The sequence below is a fragment of the Bombina bombina genome, chromosome 10, assembly GCF_027579735.1.
Source record: "Bombina bombina isolate aBomBom1 chromosome 10, aBomBom1.pri, whole genome shotgun sequence".
NCBI lineage: Eukaryota > Metazoa > Chordata > Amphibia > Anura > Bombinatoridae > Bombina > Bombina bombina.
In genome coordinates this window covers 8,202,443-8,227,452 of record NC_069508.1, presented here as the reverse complement: position 1 = coordinate 8,227,452, position 25,010 = coordinate 8,202,443, and the positions used below count along the sequence as shown (strand labels likewise).

The following is a 25,010-nucleotide window of genomic DNA, read 5'->3' as shown; positions in this document are numbered from 1 at the left end:
ACCTAATCTTGTTATCTCCCACCTAATCTAATCTAGTTGTCTCCCACCTAATCTAGTTGTCTTCCACCTAATCTAGTTGTCTTTCGTTGTCTTCCACCTAATCTAGTTGTCTTCTACCTAATCTAGTTGTCTTCCACCTAATCTAGTTTTCTACTACCACATCTAGTTGTCTTCCATTGTCTCCCACCTAATCTAGTTGTCTTTCATTTTATCTATTTGTCCCCACCTAATCTGGTTGTCTTCCACCTAATCTTGTTATTTCTCACCGAATCTTGTTGTCTCCCACCTAATCTAGTTGTCTTCTACCTAATCTATTTGTCTTCTACCTAATCTAGTTGTCTTCCATTGTCTTCAACCTAGTCTAGTTGTCTTCTACCTAATCTAGTTGTCTTCCACCTAATCTTGTTGTCTTCTACCTTATCTAGTTGTCTTCCACCTAATCTAGTTTTCTACTACCAAATCTAGTTGTCTTCCATTGTCTTCTACCTAATCTAGTTGTCTCTCGTCTAATCTAGTTGTCTCTCACCTAATCTAGTTGCCCCCCACCTAATCTGGTTGTCTTCCACCTAATCTAATCTAGTTGTCTTCTACCTAATCTAGTTGTCTCCCACCTAATCTAGTTGTCTTCTACGTAATCTAGTTGTCTCTCACCTAATCTAGTTGTCTTCCTCCTAATCTCGTTATCTCCCACCTAATCTAGTTGTCTTCCACCTAATCTAGTTGTCTTCCATTGTCTTCCACCTAATCTAAATGTCTTCCACCTAATCTAGTTTTCTACTACCAAATCTAGTTGTCTTCCGTTGTCTACCACCTAATCTAGTTGTTTTCCTTCTAATCTAGTTCTCTTCCACTTAATCTAGTTGTTTTCTACCTAATCTAGTTGTTTTTCACCTAATCTAGTTGTCCCCCACCTAATCTGGTTGTCTCCCACCTAATCTTGTTATCTCCCACCTAATATAATCTAGTTGTCTTCTACCTAATCTAGTTGTTTCCTACCTAATCTAGTTGTCTTCCACCTAATCTAGTTGTCTTTCACCTAATCTAGTTGTCTTCCACCTAATCTAGTTTTCAACTACCAAATCTAGTTGTTTTCTGTTGTCATCCACCTAATATAGTTGTCTTCTACCTAATCTAGTTTTCTCCCACCTAATCTAGTTGTCCCCCACCTAATATGTTTGTCTTCCACCTAATCTTGTTATTTCTCACCTAATCTAGTTGTCTTCTACCTAATCTAGTTGTCTTCCATCTAATCTTGTTATTTCTCACCTAATCTAGTTGTCTCCCACCTAATCTAGTTGTCTTCTACTTTATCTAGTTGTTTTCCACCTAATCTAGTTGTCTTCTCTTGTTTTACACCTAATCTGGTTGTCTTCCACCTAATCTAGTTGTCTCACCTAATCTAGTTGCCCCCCGCATAATCTCTTTTTCTCACATAATCTAGTTGTCTTCCACCTAATCTAGCTGTCTTCCATTGTCTTCCACCTAATCTAGTTGTCTTCCACCTAATCTAGTTTTCTCCCACCTAATATAGTTGTCTTTTACCTAATCTAGTTGTCCCCCACCTAATCTTGTTATTTCTCACCTAATCTAGTTGTCACCCACCTAATCTAGTTTTCTTCTACCTAATCTAGTTGTCTCACCAAATCTAGTTGTCTCCTGTTGTCTTCCACCTAATCTAGTTGTCTTCTACCTAATATAGCTTTCTCCCACCTAATATGGTTGTCTTCCACCTAATCTTGTTATTTCTCACCTATTCTAGTTGTCTCACTGAATCTAGTTGTCCCCCACCTAATCTATTTTTTCTCACATAATCTAGTTGTCTTCCACCTAATCTGGTTTTCTCACCTAATCTAGTTGTCTTCCACCTAATCTAGTTGTCTTCTACCTAGTCTAGTTGTCCTCCATCTCATCTGGTTTTCTAACCTATTCTAGTTGTCTCATCTAATCTAGTTGTCCCCCATATCATCTGGATTTCTCACCTAATCTAGTTGTCTTCCACCTAATCTAGTTGTATTCTATCTAATCTAGTTGTCCCCCATCTAATCTAGATGTCTCACCTAATCTAGTTGTCTAATACCTTATCTAGTTGTCCCCCATCTAATCTAGTTGTCTCACCTAATCTAGTTGTTTCACCTAATCTAGTTTTCCCCCATCTAATCTGGTTTTCTCACCTAATCTAGTTGTATTTCTTCAATTCTCTTCTACCTTCTGGTCATTAAACTCATACCCCACCAGTGCTTTCTGGTCTTATTCCTCTCATTTTTCTCCAATTTAAACTATATGTTTTGTTCATCTTTTACCATTTTCTTCTCATCATCCCACCACCTCTAGGTTTCATTTTCCTTGTCTGCCATTTTCTCTTCATCTACTGATGTTGTATATTCTGTCTATGCAGGGACCTCCCGGTCGGGCTGGATTGCCTGGAGCTGATGGATTACCTGGACCTCCTGGCACTATGCTAATGTTACCAGTGGGTAAACTTTCATATATAGGGGACAATGTGAACACTGTAGTGTGATACATGATATTTATGTTACTTTAAGACTATAACGCCAGATTATGTCTGCTCTTGTGGTGAAATAAACTGCAATGTTTCTATGCTAACTTTAGTAAGAGAGAAGCAACCAATTGCTTTTTGTCTTCTACTAAAGTCAATCATCATAATCTTGTCTCACAGTTTCGATGGGGGAGCGATGGAGAGAAAGGACCACCCATTTCTGCTCAAGAAGCACAAGCCCAGGCTATCCTTCAGCAGGCAAGGGTGAGTGACACCCAAAAATGTTATATATATATATATATATATATATATATATATATATATATATATATATATATATATATATATATATATATATATATATATATATATCTGGCTTCCAGAGATTGCAACAGACATTCCAGGTCATTATATTAACTAAATCTCATCCCTGAGAGATGGCACATTGTCATATAACCCTGAGAGATGGCACATTGTCATATAACCCTGAGAGATGGCACATTGTCATATAACACTGATAGATGGCACATTGTCTTATTACCCTGAGAGATGGCACATTGTATTATAACACTGAGAGATGGCACATTGTATTATAACACTGAGAGATGGCACATTGTCATATAACACTGAGAGATGGCACATTGTATTATAACACTGAGAGATGGCACATTGTATTATAACACTGAGAGATGGCACATTGTCTTATAACACTGAGAGATGGCACATTGTATTATAACACTGAGAGATTGCACATTGTATTATAACACTGAGAGATGGCACATTGTATTATAACTATGAGGGATGGCACATTGTCATATAACACTGAGAGATGGCACATTGTATTATAACACTGAGAGATGGCACATTGTATTATAACACTGAGAGATGGCACATTGTCATATAACACTGAGAGATGGCACATTGTATTATAACACAGAGAGATGGCACATTGTATTATAACACTGAGAGATGGCACATTGTATTATAACACTGAGAGGTGGCACATTGTATTATAACACTGAGAGGTGGCACATTGTATTATAACACTGAGGGATGGCACATTGTCATATAACACTGAGAGATGGCACATTGTCATATAACACTGAGAGATGGCACATTGTATTATAACACTGAGAGGTGGCACATTGTATTATAACACTGAGGGATGGCACATTGTCATATAACACTGAGAGATGGCACATTGTCATATAACACTGAGAGATGGCACATTGTATTATAACACTGAGAGATGGCACATTGTATTATAACATTGAGAGATGGCACATTGTCATATAACACTGAGAGATGGCACATTGTCATATAACACTGAGAGATGGCACATTGTATTATAACACTGAGGGATGGCACATTGTCATATAACACTGAGAGATGGCACATTGTATTATAACACTGAGAGATGGCACATTGTATTATAACACAGAGAGATGGCACATTGTATTATAACACAGAGAGATGGCACATTGTATTATAACACTGAGTGATGGCACATTGTATTATAACACTGAGAGATGGCACATTGTCTTATAACACTGAGAGATGGCACATTGTCATATAACACTGAGAGATGGCACATTGTATTATAACACTGAGAGATGGCACATTGTCATATAACACAGAGAGATGGCACATTGTATTATAACACAGAGAGATGGCACATTGTATTATAACACAGAGAGATGGCACATTGTATTATAACACTGAGAGATGGCACATTGTATTATAACACTGAGAGATGGCACATTGTATTATAACACTGAGAGATGGCACATTGTATTATAACACTGAGAGATGGCACATTGTATTATAACACTGAGGGATGGCACATTGTCTTATAACACTGAGAGATGGCACATTGTATTATAACACTGAGAGATGGCACATTGTCATATAACACTGAGAGATGGCACATTGTATTATAACACAGAGAGATGGCACATTGTATTATAACACAGAGAGATGGCACATTGTATTATAACACTGAGTGATGGCACATTGTATTATAACACTGAGAGATGGCACATTGTATTATAACATTGAGAGATGGCACATTGTATTATAACACAGAGAGATGGCACATTGTATTATAACACTGAGAGATGGCACATTGTATTATAACACTGAGAGATGGCACATTGTCTTATAACACTGAGAGATGGCACATTGTATTATAACACTGAGAGATGGCACATTGTATTATAACACTGAGAGATGGCACATTGTCTTATAACACTGAGAGATGGCACATTGTATTATAACACTGAGAGATGGCACATTGTATTATAACACTGAGAGATGGCACATTGTCATATAACACTGAGAGATGGCACATTGTATTATAACACTGAGAGATGGCACATTGTCATATAACACTGAGAGATGGCACATTGTATTATAACACTGAGTGATGGCACATTGTCATATAACACTGAGTGATGGCACATTGTATTATAACACAGAGAGATGGCACATTGTATTATAACACTGAGAGATGGCACATTGTCATATAACCCTGAGAGATGGCACATTGTCATATAACACTGAGTGATGGCACATTGTATTATAACACTGAGTGATGGCACATTGTCTTATAACACTGAGAGATGGCACATTGTCATATAACACTGAGTGATGGCACATTGTATTATAACACTGAGGGATGGCACATTGTCATATAACACAGAGAGATGGCACATTGTCATATAACACTGAGAGATGGCACATTGTATTATAACACTGAGAGATGGCACATTGTATTATAACACTGAGAGATGGCACATTGTCATATAACACTGAGAGATGGCACATTGTATTATAACACTGAGAGATGGCACATTGTATTATAACACTGAGAGATGGCACATTGTCATATAACACTGAGAGATGGCACATTGTATTATAACACTGAGGGATGGCACATTGTCATATAACACTGAGAGATGGCACATTGTATTATAACACTGAGAGATGGCACATTGTATTATAACACAGAGAGATGGCACATTGTATTATAACACTGAGAGATGGCACATTGTCTTATAACACTGAGAGATGGCACATTGTATTATAACACTGAGAGATGGCACATTGTATTATAACACTGAGAGATGGCACATTGTATTATAACACTGAGAGATGGCACATTGTATTATAACACTGAGAGATGGCACATTGTATTATAACACTGAGAGATGGCACATTGTCTTATAACACTGAGAGATGGCACATTGTATTATAACACTGAGAGATGGCACATTGTATTATAACACTGAGAGATGGCACATTGTATTATAACACTGAGAGATGGCACATTGTATTATAACACTGAGGGATGGCACATTGTATTATAACACTGAGAGATGGCACATTGTCATATAACACTGAGAGATGGCACATTGTATTATAACACTGAGAGATGGCACATTGTCATATAACACTGAGAGATGGCACATTGTATTATAACACTGAGAGATGGCACATTGTATTATAACACTGAGAGATGGCACATTGTCATATAACACTGAGAGATGGCACATTGTATTATAACACTGAGAGATGGCACATTGTCATATAACACTGAGAGATGGCACATTGTATTATAACACTGAGTGATGGCACATTGTCATATAACACTGAGAGATGGCACATTGTCTTATAACACTGAGAGATGGCACATTGTATTATAACACTGAGAGATGGCACATTGTCATATAACACTGAGAGATGGCACATTGTATTATAACACTGAGAGATGGCACATTGTCATATAACACTGAGTGATGGCACATTGTCATATAGCACTGAGTGATGGCACATTGTCATATAACACTGAGAGATGGCACATTGTCATATAACACTGAGAGATGGCACATTGTATTATAACACTGAGAGATGGCACATTGTCATATAACACTGAGTGATGGCACATTGTCATATAACACTGAGTGATGGCACATTGTCATATAACACTGAGAGATGGCACATTGTCATATAACACTGAGAGATGGCACATTGTATTATAACACTGAGGGATGGCACATTGTATTATAACACAGAGAGATGGCACATTGTCATATAACACTGAGAGATGGCACATTGTATTATAACACTGAGAGATGGCACATTGTCATATAACACTGAGAGATGGCACATTGTATTATAACACTGAGAGATGGCACATTGTATTATAACACTGAGGGATGGAACATTGTATTATAACACTGAGAGATGGCACATTGTATTATAACACTGAGAGATGGCACATTGTATTATAACACTGAGAGATGGCACATTGTATTATAACACTGAGAGATGGCACATTGCATTATAACTATGAGGGATGGCACATTGTCATATAACACTGAGAGATGGCACATTGTATTATAACACTGAGAGATGGCACATTGTATTATAACACTGAGAGATGGCACATTGTCATATAACACTGAGAGATGGCACATTGTATTATAACACTGAGAGATGGCACATTGTATTATAACACAGAGAGATGGCACATTGTCATATAACACTGAGAGATGGCACATTGTCTTATAACACTGAGAGATGGCACATTGTCATATAACACTGAGAGATGGCACATTGTCATATAACACTGAGAGATGGCACATTGTATTATAACACTGAGAGATGGCACATTGTCTTATAACACTGAGAGATGGCACATTGTATTATAACACTGAGAGATGGCACATTGTATTATAACACTGAGAGATGGCACATTGTATTATAACACTGAGGGATGGCACATTGTCATATAACACTGAGAGATGGCACATTGTATTATAACACTGAGGGATGGCACATTGTATTATAACACTGAGGGATGGCACATTGTCATATAACACTGAGAGATGGCACATTGTCATATAACACTGAGTGATGGCACATTGTATTATAACACTGAGTGATGGCACATTGTCTTATAACACTGAGAGATGGCACATTGTCATATAACACTGAGAGATGGCACATTGTCATATAACACTGAGAGATGGCACATTGTATTATAACACTGAGAGATGTCACATTGTCTTATAACACAGAGAGATGGCACATTGTCATATAACACTGAGAGATGGCACATTGTCATATAACACTGAGATATGGCACATTGTATTATAACACTGAGAGATGGCACATTGTCATATAACACTGAGAGATGGCACATTGTCATATAACACTGAGAGATGGCACATTGTATTATAACACTGAGAGATGGCACATTGTATTATAACACTGAGTGATGGCACATTGTCATATAACACTGAGAGATGGCACATTGTCTTATAACACTGAGAGATGGCACATTGTATTATAACACTGAGAGATGGCACATTGTCATATAACACTGAGAGATGGCACATTGTATTATAACACTGAGAGATGGCACATTGTCATATAACACTGAGTGATGGCACATTGTCATATAGCACTGAGTGATGGCACATTGTCATATAACACTGAGAGATGGCACATTGTCATATAACACTGAGAGATGGCACATTGTATTATAACACTGAGAGATGGCACATTGTATTATAACACAGAGAGATGGCACATTGTCATATAACACTGAGAGATGGCACATTGTATTATAACACAGAGAGATGGCACATTGTCATATAACACTGAGAGATGGCACATTGTATTATAACACAGAGAGATGGCACATTGTCATATAACACTGAGTGATGGCACATTGTCATATAACACTGAGAGATGGCACATTGTATTATAACACTGAGAGATGGCACATTGTCATATAACACTGAGAGATGGCACATTGTATTATAACACTGAGAGATGGCACATTGTATTATAACACTGAGAGATGGCACATTGTATTATAACACTGAGGGATGGCACATTGTCATATAACACTGAGAGATGGCACATTGTATTATAACCCTGAGTGATGGCACATTGTATTATAACACTGAGAGATGGCACATTGTCTTATAACACTGAGAGATGGCACATTGTCTTATAACACTGAGAGATGGCACATTGTCATATAACACTGAGTGATGGCACATTGTCTTATAACACTGAGAGATGGCACATTGTATTATAACACTGAGAGATGGCACATTGTCTTATAACACTGAGTGATGGCACATTGTCTTATAACACTGAGAGATGGCACATTGTATTATAACACTGAGAGATGGCACATTGTCATATAACACTGAGAGATGGCACATTGTATTATAACACTGAGAGATGGCACATTGTATTATAACACTGAGAGATGGCACATTGTCATATAACACTGAGAGATGGCACATTGTCATATAACACTGAGAGATGGCACATTGTATTATAACACTGAGAGATGGCACATTGTATTATAACACTGAGGGATGGCACATTGTATTATAACCCTGAGTGATGGCACATTGTATTATAACACTGAGAGATGGCACATTGTCTTATAACACTGAGAGATGGCACATTGTATTATAACACTGAGAGATGGCACATTGTCATATAACACTGAGAGATGGCACATTGTATTATAACACAGAGAGATGGCACATTGTATTATAACACTGAGAGATGGCACATTGTCATATAACACTGAGAGATGGCACATTGTATTATAACACTGAGAGATGGCACATTGTATTATAACACTGAGAGATGGCACATTGTATTATAACACTGAGGGATGGCACATTGTATTATAACACTGAGGGATGGCACATTGTCATATAACACTGAGAGATGGCACATTGTATTATAACACTGAGAGATGGCACATTGTATTATAACACAGAGATGGCACATTGTCATATAACACTGAGAGATGGCACATTGTATTATAACACTGAGAGATGGCACATTGTATTATAACTATGAGGGATGGCACATTGTATTATAACACTGAGGGATGGCACATTGTATTATAACACTGAGAGATGGCACATTGTATTATAACACTGAGGGATGGCACATTGTATTATAACACTGAGGGATGGCACATTGTCATATAACACTGAGAGATGGCACATTCACCAGTATTCCTATTAGCTACCATTTGATTTTCACTAATAACCATATTGTATTTCTATTTCAGATCGCTATGAGGGGACCCCCAGGGCCTATGGGTCTAACTGGCAGATCTGGCCCAGTGGTAAGTACTTTATGTGATAGTGTGAGCCAAGATAATAAAGGATATTATTACAGACTGATAAATATTATAAGAGGACCCATTTTTTTAACATGATATAAAAATATACTATTCTTGCAATACTTCAGGAATAGCAGCTGTAAAATGCTCAGATTTTCAGTTTTTCGACCACATTAAACCAGATTCAGATCACACAAGTTCCAGGCTAAATGTACTGAGCACAACATAATTTACTAAATTAGCCTTTTGTGCAAATAAAATGTATTTGTATAACCCAATAACTCACTCACTACACAGCAGCGGAGCGCTTCATATTGATTGTGGTCACGTTGTTAATACTTATTTTGTCAAATTAAACAGCAGAATAACAAACCATCTGCAATAAAATATAATCATAAGGTTTTCATATAGGACTGACTGTGTGATGTAAAGTAGCAACATCAAAACAGCTCAGACATAACATTTAACTGTAAATGTGCTGCAGGTTAGTGCAGGACTGTGCTATAGATTAGTGTAGGGCTGTGCTACAGATTAGTATAGGGCTGTGTTACAGATTAGTGTAGGACTGTGTTACAGATTAGTGTAGGACTGTGCTATAGATTAGTGTAGGACTGTGTTACAGATTAGTGTAGGACTGTGCTATAGATTAGTGTAGGACTGTGTTACAGATTAGTGTAGGACTGTGTTATAGATTAGTGTAGGACTGTGTTATAGATTAGTGTAGGGCTGTGCTACAGATTAGTGTAGGACTGTGCTACAGATTAGTGTAGGACTGTGTTACAGATTAGTGTAGGACTGTGCTACAGATTAGTGTAGGACTGTGTTACAGATTAGTGTAGGACTGTGCTACAGATTAGTGTAGGACTGTGCTACAGATTAGTATAGGGCTGTGTTACAGATTAGTGTAGGACTGTGTTACAGATTAGTGTAGGACTGTGTTACAGATTAGTGCAGGACTGTGCTATAGATTAGCATAGGGCTGTGATACAGGTTAGTTTAGGGGTGAGTTACAGATTAGTGTAGGGCTGTGTTACAGATTAGTGTAGGACTGTGTTACAGATTAGTGTAGGGCTGTGTTACAGATTAGTGTAGGACTGTGTTACAGATTAGTTTAGGACTGTGTTACAGATTAGTGTAGGACTGTGTTACAGATTAGTGCAGGACTGTGCTATAGATTAGCGTAGGGCTGTGATACATGTTAGTTTAGGGGTGAGTTACAGATTAGTGTAGGGTTGTGTTACAGATTAGTGTAGGGCTGTGTTACAGATTAGTGTAGGGCTGTGCTACAGATTAGTGTAGGGCTGTGTTACAGATTAGTGTAGGGCTGTGTTACAGATTAGTGCAGGACTGTGCTATAGATTAGCGTAGGGCTGTGATACAGGTTAGTTTACGGGTGAGTTACAGATTAGTGTAGGGCTGTGTTACAGATTAGTGTAGGGCTGTGTTACAGATTAGTGTATGACTGTGTTACAGATTAGTGTAGGGCTGTGTTACAGATTAGTGTAGGACTGTGTTACAGATTAGTGTAGGGCTGTGTTACAGATTAGTGTAGGGCTGTGCTATAGATTAGCGTAGGGCTGTGATACATGTTAGTTTAGGGGTGAGTTACAGATTAGTGTAGGGCTGTGTTACAGATTAGTGTAGGGCTGTGTTACAGATTAGTGTAGGACTGGGTTACAGATTAGTGTAGGGCTGTGCTATAGATTAGCATAGGACTGTGATACAGGTTAGTTTAGGGCTGTGTTACAGATTAGTGCAGGACTGTGCTATAGATTAGCGTAGGGCTGTGATACAGGTTAGTTTAGGGGTGAGTTACAGATTAGTGTAGGGCTGTGTTACAGATTAGTGTAGGGCTGTGTTACAGATTAGTGTAGGACTGTGTTACAGATTAGTGTAGGGCTGTGTTACAGATTAGTGTAGGGCTGTGCTATAGATTAGCATAGGACTGTGATACAGGTTAGTTTAGGGGTGTGTTACAGATTAGTGTAGGGCTGTGTTACAGATTAGTGTAGGACTGTGATACAGATTAGTGTAGGACTGTGTTACAGATTAGTTTAGGGCTGTGTTACAGATTAGTGTAGGGCTGTGTTACAGGTTAGTTTAGGGCTGTGCTACAGATTGGTGTAGGGCTGTGCTATAGATTAGCATAGGACTGTGATACAGGTTAGTTTAGGGGTGTGTTACAGATTAGTGTAGGGCTGTGTTACAGATTAGTGTAGGACTGTGTTACAGATTAGTTTAGGGCTGTGTTACAGATTAGTGTAGGGCTGTGTTACAGGTTAGTTTAGGGCTGTGCTACAGATTGGTGTAGGGCTGTGCTACAGATTAGTGTAGGGCTGTGTTACAGATTAGTGTAGGGCTGTGTTACAGATTAGTGTAGGGCTGTGCTATAGATTAGTGTAGGGCTGTGATACATGTTAGTTTAGGGGTGAGTTACAGATTAGTGTAGGGCTGTGTTACAGATTAGTGTAGGGCTGTGTTACAGATTAGTGTAGGACTGTGTTACAGATTAGTGTAGGGCTGTGCTATAGATTAGCATAGGACTGTGATACAGGTTAGTTTAGGGGTGTGCTACAGATTAGTGTAGGACTGTGCTATAGATTAGCATAGGACTGTGATACAGGTTAGTATAGGGCTGTGTTACAGATTAGTGCAGGACTGTGCTATAGATTAGCGTAGGGCTGTGATACATGTTAGTTTAGGGGTGAGTTACAGATTAGTGTAGGGCTGTGTTACAGATTAGTGTAGGGCTGTGTTACAGATTAGTGTAGGACTGTGTTACAGATTAGTGTAGGGCTGTGTTACAGATTAGTGTAGGGCTGTGCTATAGATTAGCATAGGACTGTGATACAGGTTAGTTTAGGGGTGTGTTACAGATTAGTGTAGGGCTGTGTTACAGATTAGTGTAGGACTGTGTTACAGATTAGTTTAGGGCTGTGTTACAGATTAGTGTAGGGCTGTGTTACAGGTTAGTTTAGGGCTGTGCTACAGATTGGTGTAGGGCTGTGCTACAGATTAGTGTAGGGCTGTGTTACAGATTAGTGTAGGGCTGTGTTACAGATTAGTGTAGGGCTGTGTTACAGGTTAGTTTAGGGCTGTGCTACAGATTAGTGTAGGGCTGTGCTACAGATTAGTGTAGGGCTGTGTTACAGATTAGTGTAGGGCTGTGTTACAGGTTAGTTTAGGGGTGAGTTACAGGTTAGTGCAGTACTGTGCTATAGATTAGTGTAGGACTGTGTTACAGGTTAGTTTAGGGGTGTGTTACAGATTAGTGCAGGGCTGTGCTATAGATTAGTATAGGACTGTGATACAGGTTAATTTAAGGGTGTGCTACGGATTAGTATAGGACTGTTCTACAGATTAGTGTAGGGGTGTGCTACAGATTAGCGTAGGACTGTGCTACAGATTAGTGTAGGGCTGTGTTACAGATTAGTGTAGGGCTGTGCTACAGATTGTTGTAGGACTGTGCTACTGATTAGTTTAGGACTGTGCTACAAATTAGTGTAGGACTGTGTTACTGATTAGTGTAGGACAGTGCTACAGATTAGTGTAGGGCTATGCTACAGATTAGTGTAGGGGTGTGCTACAGATTAGTGTAGGACTCTGCTACAGATTAGTGTAGGGCTGTGCTACAGATTAGTATAGGGCTGTGCTACAGATTAGTGTAGGGCTGTGCTACAGATTAGTGTAGGGCTGTGCTACAGATTAGTATAGGGCTGTGCTACAGATTAGTGTAGGGGTGTGCTACAGATTAGTGTAGGGGTGTGCTACAGATTAGTGTAGAGCTGTGCAACATATTAGTGTAGGACTGTGCTACAGATTAGTGTAGGGGTGTGCTACAGATTAGTGTAGGGGTGTGCTACAGATTAGTGTAGGACTGTTCTACAGATTAGTGTAGGGCTGTGCTACAGATTAGTGTAGGACTGTGCTACAGATTAGTGTAGGACTGTGCTACAGATTAGTGTAGGGCTGTTCTACAGATTAGTGTAGGGTTGTGCTACAGATTAGTGCAGGACTGTGCTACAGATTAGTGTAGGGGTGTGCTACAGATTAGTGTAGGGCTGTGCAACATATTAGTGTAGGGGTGTGCTACAGATTAGTGCAGGGGTGTGTTACAGATTAGTGTAGGGGTGTGTTACAAATTTGTGTAGGGGTGTGCTACAGATTAGTGTAGGGCTGTGCTACAGATTAGTGTAGGGGTGTTCTACAGATTAGTGTAGGGGTTTGCTACAGATTAGTGTAGGGGTGTGCTACAGATTAGTGTAGAGCTGTGCTACAGATTAGTGTAGGGCTGTGTTACAGATTAGTGTAGTGGTGTGCTACAGATTAGTGTAGGGGTGTGCTACAGATTAGTGTAGGGCTGTGTTACAGATTAGTGTAGGGCTGTGCTACAAATTAGTGTAGGGCTGTGGTACAAAATAATGTAGGGCTGTGCTACAGATTAGTGTAGGGCTGTGCTACAGATTAGTGTAGTGCTGTGCTACTGATTAGTATAGGGCTGTGCTACAAATTAGTGTAGGGGTGTGCTACAGATTAGTGTAGGTCTGTGCTACAGACTAATGTAGGACTGTGCTACAGATTAGTGTAGGGCTGTGCTACAAACTAATGTAGGGTTGTTCTACAGATTAGTGTAGGGCTGTGCTACAGATTAGTGTAGGGCTGTGCTACAGATTAGTATAGGGCTGTGCTACAGATTAGTGTAGGGGTGTGCTACAGATTAGTGTAGGGCTGTGCTACAGATTAGTGTAGGGCTGTGCTACAGATTAGTGTAGGGCTGTGCTACAGATTAGTATAGGGCTATGCTACAGATTAGTGTAGGGCTGTTCTACAGATTAGTATAGGGCTGTGCTACAGATTAGTGTAGAGGTGTGCTACAGATTAGTGTAGGGGTGTGCTACAGATTAGTGTAGGACTGTGCTACAGATAAGTGTAGGACTGTGCTACAGATTAGTATAGGGCTGTGCTACAGATTAGTGTAGGGCTGTGTTACAGATTAGTATATGACTGTGATACAGGTTAGTTTAGGGGTGTGCTACAGATTAGTGTAGGGCTGTGCTACAGATTAGTGTAGGGCTGTTCTACAGATTAGTGTAGGGCTATGCTACAGATTAGTGTAGGGCTGTGCTACAGATTAGTATAGGGCTGTGCTACAGATTAGTGTAGGGCTGTGCTACAGATTAGTATAGGGCTGTGCTACAGATTAGTGTAGGGCTGTGCTACAGATTAGTATAGGGCTGTGCTACAGATTAGTGTAGGGCTGTGCTACAGATTAGTATAGGGCTGTGCTACAGATTAGTGTAGGGGTGTGCTACAGATTAGTGTAGGGGTGTGCTACAGATTAGTGTAGAGCTGTGCTACAGATTAGTGTAGGGCTGTGCTACAGATTAGTATAGGGCTGTGCTACAGATTAGTGTAGGGGTGTGCTACAGATTAGTGTAGGGGTGTGCTACCGATTAGTGTAGAGCTGTGCAACATATTAGTGTAGGACTGTGCTACAGATTAGTGTAGGGGTGTGCTACAGATTAGTGTAGGGGTGTGCTACAGATTAGTGTAGGACTGTTCTACAGATTAGTGTAGGGCTGTGCTACAGATTAGTGTAGGACTGTGCTACAGATTAGTGTAGGACTGTGCTACAGATTAGTGTAGGGCTGTGCTACAGATTAGTGTAGGGATGTGCTACAGATTAGTGCAGGACTGTGCTACAGATTAGTGTAGGGGTGTGCTACAGATTAGTGTAGGACTGTGCTACAGATTAGTGCAGGACTGTGCTACAGATTAGTGTCAGGCTGTGCTATAGATTAGTGTAGGGCTGTGCTACAGATTAGTGTAGGGGTGTTCTACAGATTAGTGTAGGGGTGTGCTACAGATTAGTGTAGGACTGTGCTACAGATTATCGTAGGACTGTGCTATAGATTAGTGTAGGGGTTTGCTACAGATTAGTGTAGGGTTGTGCTACAGATTAGTGTAGGACTGTGCTACAGATTAGTGTAGGGCTGTGCTACAGATTAGTGTAGGGGTGTGCTACAGATTAGTGTAGGACTGTGCTACAGATTAGTGTAGGTCTGTGCTACAGATTAGTGTCGGACTGTGCTACAGATTAGTGTAGGACTGTGCTACAGATTAGTGTCAGGCTGTGCTACAGATTAGTGTAGGGCTGTGCTACAGATTAGTGTAGGGGTGTTCTACAGATTAGTGTAGGGGTGTGCTACAGATTAGTGTAGGACTGTGCTACAGATTATCGTAGGACTGTGCTATAGATTAGTGTAGGGGTTTGCTACAGATTAGTGTAGGGTTGTGCTACAGATTAGTGTAGGACTGTGCTACAGATTAGTGTAGGGCTGTGCTACAGATTAGTGTAGGGGTGTGCTACAGATTAGTGTAGGACTGTGCTACAGATTAGTGTAGGTCTGTGCTACAGATTAGTGTCGGACTGTGCTACAGATTAGTGTAGGACTGTGCTACAGATTAGTGTAGGACTGTGCTACAGATTAGTGTAGGTCTGTGCTACAGATTAGTGTCGGACTGTGCTACAGATTAGTGTAGGACTGTGCTACAGATTAGTGTAGGGGTGTGCTACAGATTAGTGTAGGGCTGTGCTACAGATTAGTGTAGGGCTGTGCTACAGATTAGTGTAGGACTCTGCTACAGATTAGTGTAGGGCTGTGCTACAGATTAGTATAGGGCTGTGCTACAGATTAGTGTAGGGCTGTGCTACAGATTAGTGTAGGGCTGTGCTACAGATTAGTATAGGGCTGTGCTACAGATTAGTGTAGGGGTGTGCTACAGATTAGTGTAGGGGTGTGCTACAGATTAGTGTAGGGCTGTGCAACATATTAGTGTAGGGGTGTGCTACAGATTAGTGCAGGGGTGTGTTACAGATTAGTGTAGGGGTGTGTTACAAATTTGTGTAGGGGTGTGCTACAGATTAGTGTAGGGCTGTGCTACAGATTAGTGTAGGGGTGTTCTACAGATTAGTGTAGGGGTTTGCTACAGATTAGTGTAGGGGTGTGCTACAGATTAGTGTAGAGCTGTGCTACAGATTAGTGTAGGGCTGTGTTACAGATTAGTGTAGTGGTGTGCTACAGATTAGTGTAGGGGTGTGCTACAGATTAGTGTAGGGCTGTGTTTCAGATTAGTGTAGGGCTGTGCTACAAATTAGTGTAGGGCTGTGGTACAAAATAATGTAGGGCTGTGCTACAGATTAGTGTAGGGCTGTGCTACAGATTAGTGTAGGGCTGTGCTACAGATTAGTGTAGTGCTGTGCTACTGATTAGTATAGGGCTGTGCTACAGATTAGTGTAGGGGTGTGCTACAGATTAGTGTAGGGCTGTGCTACAAACTAATGTAGGGTTGTTCTACAGATTAGTGTAGGGCTGTGCTACAGATTAGTGTAGGGCTGTGCTACAGATTAGTATAGGGCTGTGCTACAGATTAGTGTAGGGGTGTGCTACAGATTAGTGTAGGGCTGTGCTACAGATTAGTGTAGGGCTGTGCTACAGATTAGTGTAGGGCTGTGCTACAGATTAGTATAGGGCTATGCTACAGATTAGTGTAGGGCTGTTCTACAGATTAGTATAGGGCTGTGCTACAGATTAGTGTAGAGGTGTGCTATAGATTAGTGTAGGGGTGTGCTACAGATTAGTGTAGGACTGTGCTACAGATAAGTGTAGGACTGTGCTACAGATTAGTATAGGGCTGTGCTACAGATTAGTGTAGGACTGTGTTACAGATTAGTATATGACTGTGATACAGGTTAGTTTAGGGGTGTGCTACAGATTAGTGTAGGGCTGTGCTACAGATTAGTGTAGGGCTGTTCTACAGATTAGTGTAGGGCTATGCTACAGATTAGTGTAGGGCTGTGCTACAGATTAGTATAGGGCTGTGCTACAGATTAGTGTAGGGCTGTGCTACAGATTAGTGTAGGGCTGTGCTACAGATTAGTATAGGGCTGTGCTACAGATTAGTGTAGGGCTGTGCTACAGATTATTATAGGGCTGTGCTACAGATTAGTGTAGGGCTGTGCTACAGATTAGTATAGGGCTGTGCTACAGATTAGTGTAGGGCTGTGCTACAGATTAGTGTAGGGCTGTGCTACAGATTAGTGTAGGGCTGTGCTACAGATTAGTGTAGGGCTGTGCTACAGATTAGTATAGGGCTGTGCTACAGATTAGTGTAGGGCTGTTCTACAGATTAGTATAGGGCTGTGCTACAGATTAGTGTAGGGCTGTGCTACAGATTAGTGTAGGGCTGTGCTACAGATTAGTGTAGGGCTGTGCTACAGATTAGTGTAGGGCTATGCTACAGATTAGTGTAGGGCTGTGCTACAGATTAGTGTAGGGCTGTGCTACAGATTAGTGTAGAGCTGTGCTACAGATTAGTGTAGGGCTGTGCTACAGATTAGTATAGGGCTGTGCTACAGATTAGTGTAGGGCTGTTCTACAGATTAGTATAGGGCTGTGCTACAGATTAGTGTAGGGCTGTGCTACAGATTAGTGTAGGGCTGTGCTACAGATTAGTGTAGGGCTGTGCTACAGATTAGTGTAGGGCTATGCTACAGATTAGTGTAGGGCTGTGCTACAGATTAGTATAGGGCTGTGCTACAGATTAGTGTAGGTCTGGGCTACAGATTAGTGTAGGGCTGTGCTACAGATTAGTGTAGGTCTGGGCTACAGATTAGTATAGGGCTGTGCTACAGATTAGTGTAGGGCTGTGCTACAGATTAGTGTAGGTCTGTGCTACAGATTAGTGTAGGTCTGTGCTACAGATTATTGTAGGGCTGTGCTACAGATTAGTGTTGGGCTGTGCTACAGATTAGTGTAGGTCTGTGCTACAGATTAGTGTAGGTCTGGGCTACAGATTAGTGTAGGGCTGTGTTACAGATTAGTATATGACTGTGATACAGGTTAGTTTAGGGCTGTGCTACAGATTAGTGTAGGGGTGTGCTACAGATTAGTGTAGGGCTGTGCTACAGATTAGTATAGGGCTGTGTTACAGATTAGTGTAGGGCTGTGCTACAGATTAGTGTAGGGGTGTTCTACAGATTAGTGTAGGGCTGTGCTACAGATTAGTGTAGGGGTGTTCTACAGATTAGTGTAGGTCTGTGCTACAGACTAATGTAGGGCTGTGCTACAGATTAGGATGAGACTGTTCTACAAACATTAAGCTTTAGCAAATTCATTGAGCACATTATACTGATATATACCAGATGACATTTGAGTTGAAGAGATATTAATGAGTTACATCTGAGAAGGTTTATGTTGTGGTTACTTAAACATCAGATCATCTCTGAAGCACTGTTATATTCAGTGAATAAAGGGTTGTGACAGTTTTTATTCAGCCTGCACTTCCTGATTATTGCCAGAAGGAGGCAGTAAACTCACAGTGATTTTGCCCTCCTGCACTTGTCTATAGGTCATAAAATCTCATTACAATGAGTGCACTTTATTTATATTCTGAGCTGTGCTGCTGCATTAGGTGTTTTATAGAATCATTGAGATGCATCCCCTATATTTATTTTGTATCTGAGCATTCTTGTTTCAGATATTTTAGCCATTTGTTTCCATAGCAACAATAAATACAATCTTTGTAAATAATTAGCTATTGTTGGTGTGTTGGGGAGGTGAATATTGCTGTGGTCTAAAGCGCTTACACCAAATGTTCCAGTATATTTTTACCTGTTACTGATACATTAGCATTGAATTATACACCAGTTATCTTTTCCCCTCTAGCTCTTTATTTCATAGGGGGATTTTCAATACTGAGATTAATTAATTGTTTTTCCAAAAAAGATATCAAAATATCAACAGTGTGAAAAACAGCAAGCGAGCTAACCCGCCCAGTAAAATCCTGTAGCCTTACAAAAACAAACAATAAGAAAAATAACTCACTGTGCAAAGCACACAACTCCTGCTTAGAATTATCCAAAATTATCTGCTTCATTTAAATATTAGCGGCTAGATTACGAGTTGTGCATTAGGGTAAAAAAGCAGCGTTAACAGGTCCTAATACTGCTTTTTTACTCCCGCTGGTATTACGAGTCTTGAAGTTTTGGTGTACCGCACACTTCTTTGGTCTTACCGCAAAACGACTTACGTAAACTTCGTAAAGTCTTTTTTCTATGGGACTTCCATAGCGCCGGTTTTACAAGTCTGTCCTGGGAGGCCAAAAAGTGAGCGGTACACCCAACCCCGTCAAGAGTCCTAACGCATTTAAAAGTCAGTAGTTAAGAGTTTTATGGTACAACGTCGTAACATAAAATTCATAACTAAAGTGCTAAAAAGTACACTAAGACCCATAAACTACCTATTAACCCCTAAACCGAGGCCCTCCCACATCGCAAACACTAAAATAAAAATTTTAACCCCTAATCTGCCACTCCGGACACCACCGCCACCTACATTATATTTATGAAACCTTAATCTGCTGCCCCCAACATTGCCGACACCTACATTATATTTATTAACCCCTAATCTTCCGCCCCCAATGTCGCCGCAACCTACCTACACTTATTAACACCTAATCTTCCGCCCCAATGTCGCTGCCACTATAATAACATATTAACCCCTAAACCGCTGCACTCCCGCCTCGCAAACATTAGTTCAATATTATTAACCCCTAATCTGCCGTCCCTAAAATCGCCGCCACCTACCTACATTTATTAACCCCTAATCTGCCTCCCCCAACGTCACCGCCACTATACTAAATGTATTAACCCCTAAACCTAAGTCTAACCCTAACCCTAACACCCCTTAACTTAAATATAATTTAAATAAATCTAACTAAAAATTCCTATCATTAACTAAATAATTCCTATTTAAAACTAAATACTTACCTGTAAAATAAACCCTAAGCTAGCTACAATATAACTAATAGTTACATTGTAGCTAGCTTAGGGTTTATTTTTATTTTACAGGCAAGTTTGTATTTATTTTAACTAGGTACAATAGTTATTAAATAGTTATTAACTATTTAATAACTACCTAGCTAAAATAAATACAAAAGTACCTGTAAAATAAAACCTAACCTGAGTTATAATAACACCTAACACTACACTATCATTAAATTAATTACATAAAATACCTACAATTAATTACAATTAAATTAAATATACTAAATTACACTATAATTAAATAAATTAACTAAATTAACAACAATTAAATAAATAAAATTAAATTAACTAAAGTACAAAAAAAACACACTAAATTACAGAAAATAATAAACAAATTACAAGATATTTAAACTAATTACACCTAATCTAATAGCCCTATCAAAATAAAAAGCCCCCCCAAAATAAAAAAAAAACCTAGCCTAAACTAAACTACCAATAGCCCTTAAAAGGGCCTTTTGCGCGGCATTGTCCCAAAGTAATCAAAAGTCACTAACCTAAAAATAAAACCCACCCAATACACCCTTGAAAAAACCAAACACTAACCCCCTGAAGATCGACTTACAGTTCTGAAGACCGGACATCCACCCTCAAGGAAGCGGCAGAAGTCTTCATCCAACTGGGCCGAAGTCCTCAACGAAGCCGGGAGAAGTCTTCATCCAAGCCGGGAGAAGTGGTCCTCCAGACGGGCAGAAGTCTTCATCCAGACGGCATCTTATATCTTCATCCATCCGACGCGGAGCAGCTCCATCTTCAAGACATCCGACGCGAAGTACCCTCTTCTTTGACCTCTTAAGACTAATGAAGGTTCCTTTAAGTGACGTCATCCAAGATGGCGTCCCTTAGATTCTGATTGGCTGATAGAATTCTCTCAGCCAATCGGAATTAAGGTAGAAAAAATCCTATTGGCTGATGCAATCAGCCAATAGGATTTTTTCTACCTTAGTTCCGATTGGCTGATAGATTCCAATCGGAATCTAAGGGACGCCATCTTGGATGACGTCACTTAAAGGAACCTTCATTCGTCTTTAGTCGTCGGAAGAAGAGGATGCTCCGCATTGGATGTCTTGAAGATGGAGCCGCTCCGCGTCGGATGGATGAAGATAGAAGATGCCGTCTGGATGAAGACTTCTGCCCGTCTGCAGCATCACTTCGCCCGGCTTGGATGAAGACTTCTCCCGGCTTCGTTGAGGACTTCGGCCCGGTTGGATGAAGACTTCTGCCGCTTCCTTGAGGATGGATGTCCGGTCTTCAGAACTGTAAGTCGATCTTCAGGGCGTTAGTGTTAGGTTTTTTTAAGGGTGTATTGGGTGGGTTTTATTTTTAGGTTAGGGACTTTGGGCCGCAAAAGAGCTAACTGCCCCTTTAAGGGCAATGCCCATCCAAATGCGCTTTTCAGGGCAATGGGTAGCTTAGGTTTTTTTAGATAGTATTTTATTTGGGGGGGTTGGTTGTGTGGGTGGTGGGTTTTACTGTTGGGGTGGTTGTTAGTATTTTTTTTATAGGTAAAAGAGCTGATTACTTTGGGGCAATGCCCTGCAAAAGGCCCTTTTAAGGGCTATTGGTAGCTTAGTTTAGGGTTTTTTTTTATTTTGGGGGGGCTTTTTTTTATTTTGATAGGGCTATTAGATTAGGTGTAATTAGTTTAAATATCGTGTAATTTGTTTATTATTTTCTGTAATTTAGTGTTTTGTTTTTTTTGTACTTTAGCTAATTTAATTTAATTTATTTAATTGTTGTTAATTTATTTAATTTATTTAATTATAGTGTAGTGTTAGGTTTTATTGTAACTTAGGTTAGGTTTTATTTTACAGGTACTTTTGTATTTATTTTAGCTAGGTAGTTATTAAATAGTTTATAACTATTTAATAACTATTCTACCTAGTTAAAATAAATACAAACTTGCCTGTAAAATAAAAATAAACCCTAAGGCCTAGATTTGGAGTTCGGCGGTAGCCGTCAAAACCAGCGTTAGAGGCTCCTAACGCTGGTTTTGGCCGCCCGCTGGTATTTGGAGTCAGTGATTAAAGGGTCTAACGCTCACTTTTCAGCCGCAACTTTTCCATACCGCAGATCCCCCTACGCCATTTGCGTAGCCTATCTTTTCAATGGGATCTTTCTAACGCTGGTATTTAGAGTCGTTTCTGAAGTGAGCGTTAGAGCTCTAACGACAAAATTCCAGCCGCCTGAAAATAGCAGGAGTTAAGAGCTTTCTGGCTAACGCCGGTTTATAAAGCTCTTAACTACTGTACCCTAAAGTACACTAACACCCATAAACTACCTATGTACCCCTAAACCGAGGTCCCCCCACACTGCCGCCACTCGATTAAAATTTTTAACCCCTAATCTGCCGACCGCCACCTACGTTATATTTATGTACCCCTAATCTGCTGCCCCTAACCCCGCCGACCCCTGTATTACATTTATTAACCCCTAACTTGCCCCCCACAACGTCGCCGCCAGCTACTTAAAATAATTAACCCCTAATCTTCCGACCGCAAATCGCCGCCACCTACGTTATCCCTATGTACCCCTAATCTGCTGCCCCTAACATCGCCGACCCCTATATTATATTTATTAACCCCTAATCTGCCCCCCTCAACGTCGCCGACACCTGCCTACACTTATTAACCCCTAATCTGCCGAGCGGACCTGAGCGCTACTATAATAAAGTTATTAACCCCTAACCCGCCTCACTAACCCTATCATAAATAGTATTAACCCCTAATCTGCCCTCCCTAACATCGCCGACACCTACCTTCAATTATTAACCCCTAATCTGCCGACCGGAGCTCACCGCTATTCTAATAAATGTATTAACCCCTAAAGCTAAGTCTAACCCTAACACTAACACCCCCCTAAGTTAAATATAATTTAAATCTAACGAAATAAATTAACTCTTATTAAATAAATGATTCCTATTTAAAGCTAAATACTTACCTGTAAAATAAATCCTAATATAGCTACAATATAAATTATAATTATATTATAGCTAATTATATTATAGCTATATTATAGCCAATCAGCCAATCAGATTGAGCTCGCATTCTATTGGCTGTTCCGATCAGCCAATAGAATGCGAGCTCAATCTGATTGGCTGATTGGATCGGCCAATCGGATTGAACTAGATTCTGATTGGCTGATTCCATCAGCCAATCAGAAAATTCCTACCTTAATTCCGATTGGCTGATAGAATCCTATCAGCCAATCGGAATTCGAGGGACGCCATCTTGGATGACGTCCCTTAAAGGAACAGTCATTCGTCGTTCAGTCGTCGGTCCGGATGGATGTTCCGCGCTGGATGTCTTCAGGATCCTGCCACTTCGCTCCAGATGGAAGAAGATCGAAGATGCCGCCTGGATGATGACTTCAATCGGATGGAAGATCCTCTTCTGCCCCGCTTGGATGAAGACTTTGACCGGATCATGGACCTCTTCAGCCCCCGCTTGGGCTTGGATCAGGACATCGGAGGAGCTCTTCAGGACGGATCGGTGAACCTGGTATGGTGAAGACAAGGTAGGAAGATCTTCAGGGGCTTAGTGTTAGGTTTATTTAAGGGGGGTTTGGGTTAGATTAGGGGTATGTGGGTGGTGGGTTGTAATGTTGGGGGGGGGGGGTATTGTATGTGTTTTTTTTACAGGCAAAAGAGCTGAAATTCTTGGGGCATGCCCCGCAAAGGGCCCTGTTCAGGGCTGGTAAGGTAAAAGAGCTTGTAACTTTTTTAATTTAGAATAGGGTAGGGAATTTTTTATTTTGGGGGGCTTTGTTATTTTATTAGGGGGCTTAGAGTAGGTGTAATTAGTTTAAAATTGTTGTAATATTTTTATTATGTTTGTAAATATTTTTTTATTTTCTGTAACTTAGATCTTTTTTATTTTTTGTACTTTAGCTAGTTTATTTAATTGTATTTATTTGTAGGAATTGTGTTTAATTAATTTATTGATAGTGTAGTGTTAGGTTAATTGTAGGTAATTGTAGGTAGTTTATTTAATTATTTTATTGATAGGGTAGTGTTAGGTTTAATTATAATTTAGGTTAGGACTTATTTTACAGGTAATTTTGTTATTATTTTAACTAGGTAACTATTAAATAGTTCTTAACTATTTAATAGCTATTGTACCTGGTTAAAATAATTACAAAGTTGCCTGTAAAATAAATATTAATCCTAAAATAGCTATAATATAATTATAATTTATATTGTAGCTATATTAGGATGTATTTTACAGGTAAGTATTTAGCTTTAAATAGGAATCATTTATTTAATAAGAGTTAATTTATTTCGTTAGATAAAAATTATATTTAACTTAGGGGGGTGTTAGTGTTAGGGTTAGACTTAGCTTTAGGGGTTAATACATTTATTAGAATAGCGGTGAGCTCCGGTCGGCAGATTAGGGGTTAATAATTGAAGTTAGGTGTCAGCGATGTTAGGGAGGGCAGATTAGGGGTTAATACTATTT

The 25,010-nt window shown here is 39.9% G+C and overlaps 1 protein-coding gene across 6 annotated transcripts in view; it reads left to right on the top strand.

The window, feature by feature from the left end:
• The window catches only part of LOC128641190 (collagen alpha-1(XI) chain-like), a 222,453-nt gene that overhangs the window by 93,992 nt on the left and 103,451 nt on the right, over window positions 1–25,010 (top strand). For all 6 annotated transcript variants that reach the window (XM_053693756.1, XM_053693757.1, XM_053693754.1 and 3 more), the window contains 3 exons: window positions 2,396–2,470; window positions 2,678–2,761; window positions 9,615–9,671. In XM_053693756.1, coding sequence (XP_053549731.1) covers window positions 2,396–2,470; window positions 2,678–2,761; window positions 9,615–9,671 — 216 coding nt within the window. The remainder of the gene's footprint in view (window positions 1–2,395; window positions 2,471–2,677; window positions 2,762–9,614; window positions 9,672–25,010) is intronic.